At 36.4% G+C, this 17,131-nt stretch overlaps 3 protein-coding genes across 3 annotated transcripts; 2 read left to right on the top strand and 1 right to left on the bottom strand.

Annotated features, from left to right (window-relative positions):
- Positions 1–63: 63 nt before the first annotated feature.
- LOC6649267 (replication protein A 14 kDa subunit B) lies at positions 64–636 on the bottom strand. The gene is made up of 2 exons (XM_002071624.4): positions 312–636; positions 64–239 (listed from the first exon to the last, which is right to left on the bottom strand). Exons 1-2 carry the CDS (start codon positions 546–548, stop codon positions 138–140), a joined length of 339 nt encoding a protein of 112 aa, XP_002071660.1. The 5' UTR covers positions 549–636; the 3' UTR covers positions 64–137.
- A 319-nt stretch (positions 637–955) lies between these two features.
- On the top strand, positions 956–2,929 carry LOC6649266. The gene is made up of 4 exons (XM_002071623.4): positions 956–1,237; positions 1,318–1,462; positions 1,529–2,535; positions 2,597–2,929. Exons 1-4 carry the CDS (start codon positions 1,055–1,057, stop codon positions 2,771–2,773), a joined length of 1,512 nt encoding a protein of 503 aa, XP_002071659.1. The 5' UTR covers positions 956–1,054; the 3' UTR covers positions 2,774–2,929.
- On the top strand, positions 2,918–3,753 carry LOC6649265 (putative hydroxypyruvate isomerase). Its single transcript, XM_002071622.2, has one exon. The coding sequence runs from the start codon at positions 2,918–2,920 to the stop codon at positions 3,719–3,721; it is 804 nt and encodes a 267-aa protein (XP_002071658.1). The 3' UTR covers positions 3,722–3,753.
- The last annotated feature ends 13,378 nt before the right edge of the window (positions 3,754–17,131 follow it).

Here is a 17,131-nt window from a genome sequence, read left to right as displayed (position 1 = left end):
AAAATGTTGGTTTTAACTCAAGCTGGATCACAATTTATATAAAAATAGAAACGATTTGGTAAGTGCATTATATTAGCATGTGTATATTAAGGAAAATCGGAAATTAATGAGAAAACTTAAACTAGTCTATGATGTATTTATCCACTGCGGAAAAGTTGCTTCACATTGTTCAACAAATGGGCCAAACTGTTATAGCCATCGGCATCAAAGTCAATTTCCTCTCCACCGAATTCAATGACCTAGTCCAAGAAGAAAAACAAATTGATATGAAAATTTTGTCCAAGGTGTTCAGTCTAAGGATATACACTCACCTCTTGTGCTCTTATGGTGTCGTTGCCATGAGGCACTCCGATTACCTCCACCCAAGCGCCTTCTGCTGAAGATAGTTCTCCGCTGGACAAATTTATTCGCAGCTTCTGTTTATCTGTGGAGGTGGCTACAAGTTGTGAACCAGCCACACTTTCCACACGTACCATAATGCTAATTGTCTGACCATTAAATTGTTTCAGCATACCGCCGTTAATAATTGTACGTGGATCGAATGCCATTATTTTATTTGCAAAATTATACGCAATTCAATGTTGTTTACAGGGCTGTCGGTAATTTGCTTTTGCTTCCCGCGAATTTACAAAAGTGTGGCCAGGACACATTCAGTGCTGCTGCTTGGTTATCGATATATGTATTAAGCTATCGTTACCTTAAATTTGTAACGCTTTTTTGAGTGTATCAAATCTGCCAGTCGTCTTGTAACTAATAAAAAAAAAACAGCTTTTCAGATGTAATATAAAACAATACATTGAAAGTTTACCTTTGCGAATTGTACTTTCAATGGCACTGGGCCAAAAAAATAAATGGTCAAAAATGAAGTATAGGTGAGAATAAAAGTAGTAATTGAAAAGGGTATTTAAACTTCGCCACAACCGGCAATAAGCTTTTGGAATGTACAAATGTGGCGAAATTATGGGATCACTTCAACAATATATTGAAATGGAAAGCTTTTTATACTTTCAAATCTTTACTCGAATTCTATCAGATCGCATTGTAAGCTAAAGATATGTCTGATTTCGGACCCGAAGTGAATGCCATTTGGCCAATTGATACTAATGCTGAATTAATTCAAAAATTGAGTGTTTTTGGCAAAAAACTATTGACACAATGTCAGAAAGTGGAAAAACCCAAAGCTGGACTCGACAATGTTTCAAAATTCATACAAAAATCAAGGAAATTCCCACTGCCGGTAAGAAAAAATATGAATCCAGCTGATGGTATATTTTTTACATTCTGATGAAATTGCAATGAAACCACATACATATGTAGTTTGGCGTAAATACATGTCGGATTATGAGTCAGCCGATGGAAAGACGTCCAGAAATGGAAAAACAGATTTCCTCTGTATATCCAGTAATACATGAACGCACTTTATTATTGTATCTCAACTATTTGGAACACAAAACGCTGTGGTGTAAGTTGAAAATTGAATAATTTCATAGATGAAGCATATTGTATGTATTGCCTTCTTATCATCTAGGTAATGAGGTGGAACGTCCTGTCTATGAATCCCTCTCATTGTGTGCGTTTATTCAGCGTCTATTGGAGAAACGATGCGCCAGTTTCTTTGCCCGCCAGGACACATTCCTTCTCTTATCTGGTCATAAAGGAGCTGGCGGCTTTGAGTCCATTGGCACCACCAAAGAAAAGTCACCTTTAAAGCTAGAGCAATGCCTTAGTTATGATGATATTAAAATGGCAGCTCTACTATCTGTTAGTTCGCATACGGAATTCATCAATGAGGGCGAGCGTACCAATTGTGGCCGCGTTCAACGTGATCGTCGAAAACTAGAGCCCGAGGGCGTAATCATGGGTCTTATAGGGGCTCGCTTATCGCGTCCGCATTTGATGGAGTTTCAAGACATTATCATATCGCGCTCTCAAAACACACAATTGGCCGGCTATGGATGTCGTGGACCAGAGCCAAAAACTCAAGCTGAAAGCTATCGACAAATTTGGCGTAAATTTTATGAGACGGAAGACTTTAAGTATGGCCAGGTTTATGCCGATAATCAACGCTTTGGTCATGTTTCAAACAATGAGAGAGATGTATTTGATAATATGGTAATGAAACGACGATATGCCATTACCTTTGACATGTTGCTGCTGGAGGCTCAGGCTAGAGCCATGGCTGCAGATAAACTAGCCTATATACATGTGGTAGGTTTCGGTTTGGGTGTATGGAAAGTTGCCAAGCAGCAGGAGCAAATCTTTTTGGAAACATTCGAGCAACGTCTAAGGCAACTGGGCGAATGCCTTACACACATTGGGGTGGTCCACTTCTCATGGTTCACAATAACACATTGCGGTGGTCTATACCATAATGCACGCATACCCATTGCTAAACATCCCCACAAGGGTATAAGTATCCAAATGTCCAAACGTGATCCGGCACAGAAATTTGCGCAAACAGAACATCAAAATATGCTATTGGTTGTCTCTTATGCTTGGGATGGCAATGCCTTGCCAGGCAATGAATTCTGGATGGTTGGTAGTGTGTAGTTAAGGATTCCTTGATTGGCATTGATTATGCTTTTTTAATTCACAGAACAAACTAAAATCAACGGGAGACTCATCAACGGCCTGCTCCACACTGATTACTGAGCTGCATAATCCACATATAAATACGGAGTACTGTAATGGAAATAATTTACATATAGCATCACCGAAATTGGGTATAATTCACATAGCTGAATATGCAAAGACTGTTTTACCAGGAAATTAAGAAGCCTCAAGTCCCTATCCTCACTATGAAAACACAATTTTTTTGAAATTCCCGCGACGATAAGCATTTGTAATCAGCCCTGATATTATTTTATATGACACATCGCCGAAATAGTTGCGAAACGTAAACATAAATATAAACATCATGGCCCTAAAATTTGCTGCAAATTTAAATTTTCTATTTACGGAGAAGGCCTCTAGCATTGTCGAAAGAATTTGTTTGGCTCATCAGCATGGATTTCGAGCTGTGGAATTGACGTGTCCAGAAGATGAAACAAAAAGGCAAAAAGTGTTGGCCACAATTGAGGATACTGGTATTGCAGTTAGTCTGGTGAATCTGGCTACGGATCGAACAAAGGATGAACTAAAATGGGGCTCAACTGGCATTCCAGGAGCAGAGAAACTATTTCAACAGCAATTGAAATCAACCATAGAATTTGCCAAAGCTGCAAAGTGTCAAAAAATACATCTTATGTCAGGTCTACTTACAGATAATGAAATTGAATGTGATTACAATAGAACCTATTTGGCCAATTTGAAGTTGGCTGCCGATAAATTAAGATCGTCCAATATGATTGGCCTTGTAGAGCCAATAAATCCATATTATGTACCTAAATACTATATGGATTCCTATGTGAAGGCCAGAGAAATGCTAGAATCGGTTCAATGTGATAATATTAAGCTATTGGTCGATCTATATCATTTGCAGTCCCTAAAAGGCAATGTGACACGTAGTCTCGAGGAGTATGGCAAACAAATAGGACATTTTCAAATCGCTCAAGTTCCGAATCGTAATGAGCCAGACACGACGGGTGAACTTGATTATGCATATATATTTCAAATAATACAAGAATTTGGCTATACAGATTGGATTGGCTGTGAATATAAGCCAAAGACAACAACAGTTGAGGGTTTAAATTGGTTGCAAAAGTTTGGTTTTAAGCTGTGATCAAATAAAAGTATATATGAAAGTTTGAAAAATGGAATTGTGATTTGGTAATCTATTGACGGTTCTGAACCAAAATATTCACAGAAAAGTCCTGGAGTGAATTCCAAAAGCTCAAAATTATCTGAGTGACATTCTTAAGCATAAAATGAGTAAGATAATGAGATAAGTTATCCTGCGGATAAAACTCGAGGAATATATCCTTGAATTATCCGAGTGAGATAAGCTTAAAAGCTGCGATGAGTGAGATAATGAGTGATTTAAGGGATGGGGTATGACTACGGATAAATTCCTAAAAACCAAAAAGCTTTATTTTTCTACTTGGCATTAAAAATGTAAAGAGTATAACAGTTATTTTTGTGGAGAAAAGGGAATAATGGGAAAAATATTTAACTCAAATAAAATTGGGTGCTGGTGGATAATGAATTTTTCTGAAAGCTTTCAGTGAATTTTCCGCCAATTATTTGAAAGTCTAGTCTATGGTCATGGATGAAATTCAAAAACTTTAACGGAACGCACATAAAATGTTTCTTGCTAAAGCTATGAGTATAAATTGATTTCTAGTTGGCAAAGGGAATCGATGGGCCAATTCCCATACCAATCATCCAGCTCATGCATATGGATTAGATAGATTCCTCTTTGGCAATACGAATTTTCCTTTGGTTGTGATAGTGTAAGCCCAGAGGAGAAGCAGATACAGTAAGCTAACACCATCGTCAGAGCTGTTAGAAAAGCGAGAAAGAGTAGGGGCCTAGTGTGGGATGGGGCAAGGCAAGTGCGAATTATTGGCATGTCAGTGCCAATAATGTCAATGCCTGTCAACGGCCAGAATTTATGCATCATCTCTGGGTAGAGCGCAACAAGGCGGATGGATAGAAGGGATAGATTGAATGGATGAGCGGGTTGGTGCGGTGGAGTGCATGGTGCAACATGTTGAGCGTAAATTGTGGCAAGATTGTTGTTGTTGTTGTTGCCGTTTGTATTGCCACATAACAGTAGCAGCAAATAGCATTATCGCTTCTATCGGCCCTTGCCCTTGGACTTTGGGCTGTCCCTGAATTGAAGATTTACGTACGTGTGGCATTTTGGGGTCGTTGTGCAAAAATTGCATTTATCACTTGTTATGCAGCAACTGCAATAACAACAACAACAACAGCCATAAAGTTTTCAAAAGTTTTTGGACATGAAAATATTTCAAAAAAAAAAAAACGCATTCATCCATGTGCAAGGCCCACCTAATGTTTGGTATTTTAGTTTGAAAGTTATTTCTATTCATCCTGTTTACACTACACTTCCTCCCCTTTTCCCCTCCTTCCCTTCACAACATCTCTCGCATAAATTCTTTTCGCTTTGACAAAGGGAATTGCCTTGTATAAACACATACATGTGTAGTACAGTAAAAACTGACCTAATTGGTCTTAATGATAATTTCGCTGAGATATTATTCGAGTTTAGAAATGGATGCTTTTGTTGCCAAAGGAAAGATTTGCCACCGCTTGCTGTAGATCCAGGGAAGTATTCACTGTAGAAGGGCTGAGCCAACTTTCGCTATTCCTGTTCCTGTGGCTTTGTCTTTACAATTTCATTCAATTTGGTTGGAAGATTGGAGGTCAGAGGATTTCTTGTGATCGAAGTTAACAAGAATTTACAAACAAGCACGTGTTTTATCACATATAAACAGCAAAATGTTTGAAATTTACCCCATAAAGTATGCAATAGATAGTTAAAGAAGTTTCGCAATGTTTGTTGGCTAAAATACATTGTCTAATTAGTTAATGAGCACTATTTTGCCGCAAGTGACACTAACTGTCTATGGTATACTTTAGGGGGCATTAATATACGCATGAATGTACATTCTTATCAAACAGCATGATAAAGTTGAATAAATCCTTTTGGCAAAAGAAATTCCTGTTATAATTTAATAATTGAAAATTCTTAATAGTAAGCCGATCAATTTTGATTTAAGTATGTGCGAGTGTGTGTGTGTGTGTGTATTTATTTGCTTTGCAGAAGACTTAAACGTTCTGACAGACAGTCTGATTGGGATAAAGTTCAAGTGTTTGTTGCATTTCCAACATTGATTTGTTATCTTTGAAATTTTAATGATGTGCCTGTGTGTGTGTGTGTGTGTGTTAAGTGAAAAGAATGCTGAAATCAGCTTGAAGAGGCATGAAAAAAAAATTCCAGAACGAAAGAAAGAAACGTAAATGAAGCGGAAATTGAAATGTATGCGTAACTCACAAGATTTTGTGAAAGGTTTTTTGTGTTGATGTCTGTTCGGCTTTGTAAGCTGCACATACACACACACACACACACATACACACGCACACACACACCGAACTTGAAATGATACAAAACGAAAGAGATACATATGTGAACAAAAGAGACGGAGAGATAGTAAATTACAGTTGCTCTTACTCTTGCGCCATGTTGTCCTGTCTTGCTGGGTGTTGAAAATTGTATAGCATAACCTGTAGGCGCGTCCGCTCATTGCATTATTTATTCAACATGTTGCCTGTTGCCAACTGAAATTGAAATTGCAACTGCAGTTGAACTATTTCGTGCAAACTGCTTTGTTTTTTTCTTTCGTTTCTGCATTTAAAATCAGGTAAAAATTACAGTTTGTTAAGCTTGCAAATTTGTTCAACTCTTTTGGTATTTTTAATCAGACGGCGGGTAAATGCCAAACGATACGAAATAGCTCTACACAATAAACCCAAAGAGGGTAGCACTAATTAAAAATGTAACTGCAACAGGCACACACTTTACTTAACACCCCCCACACTCACACACACACACACACACAAACACATATACGAACACCCGAAAATAAAAAGAAGAAAAAGCACAACAACAAAGGACTTTGAACTTACTTGCACCTTTTTACCCTTTCTCATTTGAAGTACTCAATATTCACCGCTTCTAAAATAAAAAAAAAATATTGTTCAAAACATTATCAAAAATGCTAAATGAAGTTTAAGTTTGCAAGTTTAAAAAATTAGGTAAATCACAGATTAAATTTGTAAGTAGAGTTTTTGTAGGTGAAACTCGTGAGGTTGAAACTTTAATATTTATTCAATTCATCAGATTTTATGTCTATATTCGGATCTGACAATAATTAACATCAAAAGGGCATAATTGCAAATTTTGGTAAATTGTTTTGCCGCCTTTCAAAACTAAAGATCATGTGTCTTTCACTATTTATTTTAAAGACCATTTTATTTTCTAGTGACTAGTGAAATTTCCATTATGAAGATTGCTTAGTTACCTCCCTATCCCTCCCTATATTTATGATTTCGGGGTCTTAATGCAAATTAGAAGATTTTAATGCAGATTGAAAGATATTATTGTAGCTTGAAAATAAAATTAAACGTACAATCATCATATTTTTAGTGATTAAAGCTATTTTAATCTTTAGCATTTGCTTTGCATGGTGAATCTGCCTCTGCACTAGTTTTAGTCATTAAATCGCTCAATGCCAATAATAATTTGAGAATGAACCATCCCATAATGGAAGAAAACTACCTTCGGCTTGAGACCAACTGAAATTCTTTAGAGATACACAAGAAGTAAGTAATTTTATATTTATTAAACATTTTTTTCGTACAAACAGACACACACGGACACACACATATACACTTTAACTGTGCAACAGTTTTTCATGTCGACAAATGAAATTCAAGAGAATTTTCATTATAATTTTCCTTTATTATGCCTCTTCCTTCTACCCCCAAATGCTTTTGAAGAATGCTTTGAAGTGCCTATAGATGTATATATATTTTTGGTATGTGATATTTATTCAATTGCAGAGTATACTTTAAGGCGTAATGCATGATAAGGAATGCAAACTGAAAGGAAAAAACTTTGTGTGTGGGTGACGGGAGAAAAACTTTGCTGCTACTTAAACTGCCTTCTCTTGTGTTGACTGCCATTGTTTGTTTTGTTTTTGTAAGTTAGTTAGTTATTGTTGTTGTTGTTGTTGCTGTTATTGTTTACTGCAGTTGATGTAGTTGCAGTTTGCAGTTTTCAGTTTCTTGGTGCCGTTGCATTTCTGACTGATGAGTTCACAAAATGTTGCTGATTTGAGTTGAGACTGCGACGCCGGTGCCAGAGACAGAGACTAATTAGCAGGAGACAGAAATTTTTGAAAGCAAAAGATTAAGCTTAGTTTGTTTTCTTTTTTGTCTCTCTCTCTATCTCTCTCTCTCTCTCTCTTTTCCTAGTGTTTTGTTTACACTATCAGCAATGAAACACAACACAAGTTATCTGACATGCATATGGCCTGCAAAAATCTTGTAAATTAATTACATTCTCGGTAAGCGTCGAGTTACGGCCCCACAAGTCTCACAATCATCATCGTCATCATCATAATCATCTATAGTACAGTGAGTTCTCGTCTTGGATCTACCAAAAAGAACCTGATTACTTTCAGATTGTTTCGCACCGAGTTGTACTGTTCGACTCAAAATATTTTAAGTTAGCCATCTCACATTTTTAATTACTTTGGTCAACACGTTTATCCATTTGACAAAATTTACTTTTGCCAGACAGGCATATTAAATGGCTTATAAAATTTTTGCCATTTGTCATTTTGCATTTCAAATCAGAATATACAATAGCCTTGCCTAGCCAAAAACAAAAACAAAATACCAAAAATGGAAAATAAAAATATTAGGTTTAGAAAATTGAATTTTATTTCAGTTGATTTACAAATTTTGTGGTTTTGCCATTGCATTCGAAGGAAATTTTCTCTTGCCCGCTTGGTTACTCCTGCTCTTAGTTTGTTTCACTTTCTCTCTTAGACTTCCAGCCTTGGAAAGCTTGTAGGGGAGTCCAAGACAAAAAAGTTAAGCTTATTTGTTTTAATTGAAAAATGTATATTCTGTTTGAGTTTTTAGAGTTGTAAACCTGTGGTTATGCCATAAGGTATAACCCCAAAAGTATGCAATGGACATAACAATCTAATATGTTGTGAAAACTTTTTATTTCCCATGCCTTTGCCTGTCTTAGAATAATGGCTCTTGAGATCAGAATAATATAGAAATTTTAGGATTGCTTTCACTTTTATTTAAAATGAGTTATTTGGTTTCTGACTGATAAATGATCGCTCTAATATCCTAATACTTAGACACTTTAAAACATTCGGTATACATATGTATTCGTTTAGTTACTCTTCTGTATTCAAATAGAATTAAGGTCCAGAAAGTACAAAAAGAAAAGTTGAATTGCATCGCAATTGCTAGTTGAAAAACTTTCAGTTTCTCCTCTCTAGTACGGCTTTGATTTTGTTCGATAGTAGATGATAGCCAAGTCGTTGCCGACTAAACTTCCAATGCAACATTCTTGATGCTCAATTGTTACTCTTAAATAGAGATTGTAGGGAAATTTTCTCTTTATTTTCCTCTTTGATTTAAGCTTCAGTTGTTAAACTAAAGTTGTGGGGATCTCCTTGCTACAGGACTCTGGATACGTTTTCAGTTCTTTGGCACGCTTAGTTTGAAAGCAGTTAGATACAGATACATGTGTGTGTGTGTATGTCAAAGTGTGTGTGTGTGTGTGTACGGTGGATAATGTAAAGGATTTAAGCTACTTGCCAGTAATGCCAGCCAGTTGAGCCCCTTTCGAAATGATTTTATGCTGTGCGACTGTGTATGAGCTTAAGTGGCATGTAGGTTGTAATGTTTAAGGTAAAGGTAAAAACTCCCCGCTATCTGCCATCTGCTGCTGCCCGTTGCCCCCGCTGCCCACTGCCCGCTGCCCTCTATTTCTGTTTCCGCTTCTGTGTTTTGGCTGCTTTGTGTATTTAGGCTCACCAAATTTTCCGGGGGACAGCTCTTTGGGCTTTATGCGGCTTAGCCAAAATGCTATCTCTACTTAATGCCTAACCACAAGGACAAATTCAAATGAGTTGTGACATTTTGCAGGTGCATTCGCATAAGATAAGGTCGGCTATACACAAAAATAAATAAAACAAAAATTAAATGTGAAAAACCATAGAAAACCAATAAACATAATAGTTAAAGCTCGACAAGGCTCTTAAAAATGAATAAAACTGTGACGTTTTTGACAATATTTTGTATGATTTGGAAAAATCGTAATATCTTGAAGCTCTTATTTAAAAAATGTTTGAAGTATGTAAAAAATCCATGTCTTTATTTTCAAGTTAGAATAATGTCTTTCAAGCTGCATTAAAATCTTCAGAACTCAATTTTTGACAATTTTTGCAAAGAATCGTGATATAAAAATCGCTGATCCAAGTTTGATCATCAATATATTTTCAATATTACCCCACAAAAAAAAACGTTTAATTAGAAATATAAATATTACATAGAATTTTAATCAATATTTGTAGTTATAGCCAAAAACAACAAGAACAAAACATAATTTAGTATTTTCCTATATTCATTTCTTGATAATATTTTGTAGATTTTTCATTTACTTAGTTTTTGAATTGTGCTCTTCGAGCAACTAGCATATTGTTATTGTCCAAAAATAAATTGGACTTATGGCTACAATAATCAGGGGAGAAATATTGCAAGTTGCAAGTCTAACAAGACTTTATTCTTAGTTCTCTTTCAAATAAATAAATATATACTTACAAATTAGATATATCTGCAAACAAAGCGAGAGACAAGCCAAAGATGAGGCAGTTATATGTTAGTATATGTACATATATATAAATATGGATTAGTATTTGGAGAGGAGGGAGAGGGGAAACGGTGGAGCAGGTTGTGTGTGCGATGCAGGCCCCATATGAAAGTAAAAAAAGTTTTTTGTTTTATGAATTGGAGAAAAGTTTTATGGAATTTTCGGTTTTGTTTTTGGCATATATATATACATATATATATTTATGGGTTTTTGTTTAGAAATGAAAAGAAAAACATAAAGAGAGATAGGCAGAAAGTTAGAAAGAGAGAGAGAGAGAAAGGCACACAGAGGGTATGAGTGAAAAAGATATAAAGCTACAATTTTCAAATGAAACAAAATATTATTTAATTTTGTATTTTTTTTGTTTAAGAAATGTGATCTGAAAAGCTGTACTCTAAGGGTCTTTAGGGTGGTAAAGTGGAAGTGGAAGTGGGGATGACCTTTGTGTATGGTCATTTTTTATTACATATATTTTACTTTAATGTCTCTTCTTCGCTGATGTTTGTGATGCTGTGCGTGCTGGCTCATTCATTTCATTTCATTTGCCTTTATTTTGCTTCATTTTGGCACTTAGTCGACGGCTAGTCGGCCAGTCGGCCAGTTGCTTCTGTTTCAGTTTTAGCCTCAGTTCATTACATTTTTGGTTCGGTTTACATTTCTTTAGTAGGCCATAAAAAATAATAATAAAAGGCCAAAGCTTTGGCCCCAGCTTTACACAGGCCAAAAACAAACAGAATGAAATAAAAAAACAAAAAAAAAACCAAATGGGCAGATAGCCAATGCCCCCTACCATTAACTGAAGTCGACTGAACGGCCTTCAAGCAAAAAAAAAAAAAAAACCCCTCTCCACTCCCCTACACTCTCCTGTATGCAGTTAAAATTTTGGTCCACTTCATATTCTACATTCTCAGAGAGAAGTGCCTCCCTCTCCTCATCTTTCCTTTTTGTACTTTTCTTCATTGCGAATCAAAAACAAAAAATGGAATATTATGCAAAGTGTTTGAGCTTGTTTCTTGCTTGAAAAAAATAGATTTTATGGAAAGGTTAAACGCAAAAAAAAAAAGAACAAAAAATTGTCATTTATTCTATTGAAAATATATACATACATATCTTTTATATCGATCAGCCTCAAATTCAGTAAAATTATAATATCAAATATGCCCAAATAGGCGAATTCAGGTGAAAATTGCCCTCTAAAGTATGCAATCGGCAATCGAAGATGTTATTTTTGAAAAACTACAAAGGTTTTTTTTGGAAACTCTTATTGTTAAAGCTACGAATTGCAACGAGAATCATTATTTAGTTAGAAAACTCTCTTAAATGTTAAAAAGATCAATTTTGAATTGCTTATTGCATACTTTACGGTGTCCCCCCATGTTTCCCATCCCTGGAAAATTTGATCACATTCATTTGAAAATAAAAAATTTGATTGATCTATCTTTTGCATTATCCTACGATGGAATTATCTTTCAGTATTGTCGTCATTTACACTCGAGAACAGAGTGTATGTATAAGTTAAGAATTCAGTTGAGTACTTTTTGGGCATTTGTTCTTCGACTCCAAGACTTTCTTAATAATTATATAATCCCCTTCTTATTGCAATCCCCTTCTACCTACATTTATAATGTGTCAGAGAGTTGGCCTAGTATAAAGACTTTAGATTGAATTACCTAGAAAAAAAAATCCATATATAAAACGTGTGAAGGGCCCCCCTATTAAATGCCAATGCACAGATGTCGAGGCCTCTCTTGATACCCTACAATTATGGTGTGAGATGGAGGGGGTTTTGGAATACGCCAATCTTTAATTTATTAAACAACAAAGAGGCATCACAGGATATGCAAAAGTCGATGCATTGTTTCCAGTTTATACATATATATATATATATATATATATGTGTATATTTATTCTGTATATGAAGTATCGTTTATTATAGTTAAACTTAAATGTCGACCAGCACGTCAACTCACAGGAACAGACTTTACTTGACTTCACTTGATGACTAACTGGCAGGCTGGCCTAACGATGATAGGCAAACATGTGTATAGACGTGGACGTGGATGGTTAGAAGCCGGCGGAATGGGGATATAAAGCTGGTTGCCATCGGCATGGGAATTGTGTGCAAATGTCGCTTCATGGTTTCCATTTGGCTGCACATATTCGGCGAACGAACGAACTAACGAATGAACGAAACATTTGTCGTTGAGTAACTTGATGGATCCGATCCATCCCTCGTGTTCAAAACGAAAGACTTGTGCTTGTAATTAAAAACTTTAAGTGCCAACTCAACTGGGTGGCTAATCTTAATTATTCATAATAATAAACAAAAAAGAAAACAATACACAACAGTTGTTATTGTTGCTCAGTTTTTGTTGTCCCCTCCTGTTCTTGTTGTTATTGTAATAACTGCCTGCGCATTTTATGTCTGGTTGGACAATAAACATGATTTTTAGCCAATGGCATTAAGGATAATACGTAAGCTGGGCCATCCGACAGCTTGGCTAACATGATGTTGTAAATTGAAAAAAAATTGGGTGGACTCTGGAATAGGGTAGAGGGTAGGGGAATGGGAAAGTTACATGGTAAGTATTTAATCAGGGATTCATAAACAGTGTCAGACAAGAAAATGGGACAATAGGCGAATTAGTAAACTAATCAACAGCAATAGAGCACATGTATGTAGACAGAGACAATCTGAAGTAAACTCTATAAGTGAATCTATGAAATGATTTTCAATTTAGTTATGCAGCCCTGGTCTCTTTTTTTCATAGAAATTTTCATGTCAAATGTTTTCACTTCTTCGAGCGTTTTTTCTTTCATTTTGTTATTTTTATTCATGTTTTTGTTGTTCTTCGTCTATATATTTTTTTTGTCAACTTAGGCGACTTAAGTTTTGTAAAGTCCAGGTCTAAATCCAACATCAACAGAATTCCTTTGGCTTCCTTTATTTGGCCTTTTTCTTTTCATTTCTCAAGCACACAAGCCTGGAGGCAAGCGCTAAGAAAAGTGTTGCCTACTTTTTGGGGGCGGCTGGGCTGGATGGCAAGGCCAAAGGGCATAAATAAATAATTGCCCCATAGCTCAATGCGATTCGTGTCGAAATTCATGCATGAGCAGCAGCAATCCAATACGTATTGAGCCTCACTACCACCCAACCCCCAACCCCAACCTCATTTCCTTTCCCTCTCCCTCCCTGTCGACTCCTTATGGCAATCCCTGCTATGATTTTTTTGTTTTTTCTTTTCTTTTCTTTTCTTTTTTTTTACCTTGTCCATTTGTTTTGTTCTCTTCTTGTTCATTTTTATTGTTGCCGCTGCTTCTGCTCAAGCATTAAATTGCTTTATTATGCTTGATGTTATTATGTGCCCGCTGTGCAATTTGTTGTTATTGTATTTATTGTTGTTCTTGGCTCGCCAATGGCCAGTGGTGCGATTCAGCTTCATCTTCTCAACGCATCTTCATTCCACTTCACCCAGCCATCCCAGAAGTGGGGACGCATTTCTGTAAATTGAAACGAAACAACACAAAGTGTGAGCCAAAGAAAGAATCATCACAATCCGATGAATTTCATATTTGTGTTGCAGCTCACTATTTTAAATTTATTATATTTACTTAAGAAAGGTTTCATTCGTATTGTAGGGCATTTTTTCATCCAAAGCTAATATTTGACAGGCAAAAATGTGAATTTTGAACAAGTAAAAGCAGAATTTTTAATGATTTAGTACCTTATAAACAAATCAACATTTCTTTTTACATCCTTAAATCACACAATTTGGCAACTTGTCGTATGAGTAATGTCTACAAGCCGATAATTGAAAGTTCTTTAAAAGGAACATATTTTCTGCTTTTATTCGTAAATTTAAATATATTTTTTCATAAGCAAAATAAAACATATGACACAAAAAAGGCTACAAAAAAAAAGCCAGAAGTCCCGCTTTCCGGTATTGTGAAACTTTTGCCGCTATTAAAAAAGGCCAGAGCTGATAGGGGGGCGAAAAAATGGAAGTGGCAACACTGTTTGTTAAATGGTTGCCCTATGATAATCGTGTTGCATTTTTTCTATTTGTTAGTTTGGCTTGTCTAAGACACTTGAGGAAATATTTACAATCGCCTGCGTTAAAGTTTAGTTTAGATTAGTTTCTTTCCAAAGTTTCGTGTTGTTTGTTTGCTGTCCTATGATTGCAAGTGTGGAAAATATTTCACTCATATACATATACATACATATCTTGCAATTTCCATTCAGCCTGCTACCGAGCCACACACTCTCTCTTTCTCTCTGTGTAGTTCTCTCCCTTTCTTCTTTGGGCCGCTCATTCTTGAGTAAACAACATAAATTTTTGTTAAAGTCAACAGCAAACGACATCGGCAATGGCAACGGCAACGGCAACGTCGTGTGTCCTTGTGCATTAGCCTTTGTGCCAAGGCAAGGAGTAAAATGAAGGCAAAAGGATGATGGTGCTGCTGCTGCTCCTGCAATTTAACTGCCTGCTGCTCTTTCAGAAAGAAAACTGACACTGAGATTGCCGCATTGTGGGCGGGGCTATGGCAAATCTCTTACCTCACGTCTATGCCCCTTGAACTCTCAAGTGAAGAATGAGATGAGCACTTGATGTGGAAGAGAAAACAAAAAGTGGAGAAAAAAAAAAATAATGCTATTGCTACTGCTATTTATTTCAACTTTTCAGATTTCTACATGCATAAACGAAAATTTATGTGAAAAACACTTTTCCAATGCTTACTACAGCATTTTCAAGTTTTAGCTCATCTCTAAGTTTCTTGTGTTGCCTGCTGATCTGTTTTTTTAGCCCAGACTTAGCCTAAGGCTAAGGCCATATAGCCTGTCTTAACATATCCAGTACATATATACATACATATATATACATACATATATGTATGCATATAAGCAGTGTGTATATTAGAGGTGGATAATGTTTCTTGTTCTCACACACTTGAAGAAATCAATCAAATTCCAAGAAAACACTGCATTATTTATTTAGAACTTTAAAATCGCTGTCTCTAAAGAAAATACACAAAAACCTTAAAAATTTAATAGTTTAATAGTTAAGAGAAAACACTTAGTTTGATATTGATAATTGATAAATCTGTCAAACAGACTTTCCTGAATTACTTTAAAGGAAAATTTCAGTTTATTTTTCATGCAGTGTATTATTTACTGGCAAAGATGCTGCTCCTGCTGTTGCTGCTTCTTATCGCACATTCGTCTTGTGGATGTGTCACGATGATGCTGATGCTGGAGCAGGCAAGAGAAGGCGGAGTTGAATTGTGTACCAGCTGCTGCTATCAACTTTCCCAGCCGGGCATAAACACACACACATATATATAACAGACACCTCAAGATGTCATTTTAAAGTCAATTGAGATGCCACTTGGCATATATGTATGTACATATATTTTGCAGGTGCTTCAAACTTCAACTCCGACAGGGCAATCTGCTGCTGCTACTCTGTGCTCCTTCTGATTAATGCTGGCGAAACTTGTCAGGTCTGGGTTTGGAACCATATGCTACCTTTTGCCTATCATGATCACGGTGACCAAAAGTGGCATCAGTTTCTTGGTTTGTTGCTGTTGCTGCCGTTTTTGGAATCTGCGTTTTTGGTGTTTTGTCATAAATATTTTATTACCCCAACATACACACACACACACACACACACACAAGCAAACCCAAGGGGGTCCGGCGGTGGTGTGTGTGTGCAGGATACAGAGGTGGCTGCTCCAAAGCTTTTCACATAAAAACTGTGATTTTGCTTCCAAAAAAAAAAAAAAAAAAGAACGAAGAAAACCAAAAAGAAGCAACAACACAACAGATTGGGATGAGCTCATGCCTCATTAGCCAGAGTAACCCAGCAAGATAAAGGACCCCCTCAACTGTTCCCCCACTCCCACCCCTTCGAGCATCACACAAAAACTCTGATTAAGTTTAAGCTTAGCAGAGACTTTAAAGTTTACAAACTGCAAGACAAATTGTCTATACAAAAAAGAGGTCACAAAATTTTAATTAAAATCAAAGTTTTTAAATCTATCAAAAAACCCAACAACAGCAAAACTTGTATGAAAATCTTAAAAAAAAAACTAAACTAAATTTTGAAATAATAATGAGAAATAAAAAAACAAATTGTGCAAAAACAGAATATAGAATGGGCCCACAATTCTCCGGGGCCATCAATGCTCGGGGATCTGTTTAGAGTTTTTGTGGCTACGGCCATGGCTAACTCGCCCCACGGCCGCGCCCTTTTGCCAGGCATCCTTCCGAAAAGCCATGACTTTAGCCTGGTGAGTTAAATTACTCATACGACACGCCAAATCCCTAAGCACACATTAAGAATCCAAAACAGGTTGCTTGGCTTGGCTTGGCTTGTAGTCCTTGGGTTTTTCGTCGGCTCCTTGGTTCTTGTAGTCATCGTCTATGAAGTGCAAAATAAATACAATAAAATAAAAATTGCCAGAAAGAAAATGCCGCAAGCCGAAACCAAACAATAAAACAATACCCCATTGTGTTTCACTCACTGTGTTGTCGTCCTGTGTGGCCCTGTTCTGCTCCTGTTCTGACCTGACCTGACCTGACCCACCCTGTACAGTGGGTTCCAATGTGGCAATTTCCTCGTTTTCGTTCCTGAAAATATATTAAAAGCTTTATTCAGTTGATTTTCATCCCACTGTACTCGCTCCCCCACCCATCCTTGTGGGGGGCAAATACTTGTAATGTTGGCAATAAATAAGCCAACAGAAAACTCATATGGAATGGCA

The sequence above is a fragment of the Drosophila willistoni genome (genome assembly GCF_018902025.1).
Source record: "Drosophila willistoni isolate 14030-0811.24 chromosome XL unlocalized genomic scaffold, UCI_dwil_1.1 Seg141, whole genome shotgun sequence".
In the NCBI taxonomy this organism is placed as follows: domain Eukaryota; kingdom Metazoa; phylum Arthropoda; class Insecta; order Diptera; family Drosophilidae; genus Drosophila; species Drosophila willistoni.
Note: the sequence above shows the minus strand (reverse complement) of the source record. Positions and strands in the feature narration are given on the sequence as shown.

Bases quoted from the DNA above. Each gene is read 5' to 3' on its own strand.
- LOC6649265 (XM_002071622.2), top strand. From the start codon at position 2,918: ATGGCCCTAAAATTTGCTGCAAATTTAAATTTTCTATTTACGGAGAAG.
- LOC6649266 (XM_002071623.4), top strand. From the start codon at position 1,055: ATGTCTGATTTCGGACCCGAAGTGAATGCCATTTGGCCAATTGATACT. The intron at 1,463-1,528 runs GTAAGTTGAAAA...CTTATCATCTAG, and splicing joins GGAACACAAAACGCTGTGGT to GTAATGAGGTGGAACGTCCT. The intron at 2,536-2,596 runs GTTGGTAGTGTG...TTTAATTCACAG, and splicing joins CAGGCAATGAATTCTGGATG to AACAAACTAAAATCAACGGG.
- LOC6649267 (XM_002071624.4), bottom strand. From the start codon at position 548: ATGGCATTCGATCCACGTACAATTATTAACGGCGGTATGCTGAAACAA. The intron at 240-311 runs GTGAGTGTATAT...TTCTTGGACTAG, and splicing joins ACACCATAAGAGCACAAGAG to GTCATTGAATTCGGTGGAGA.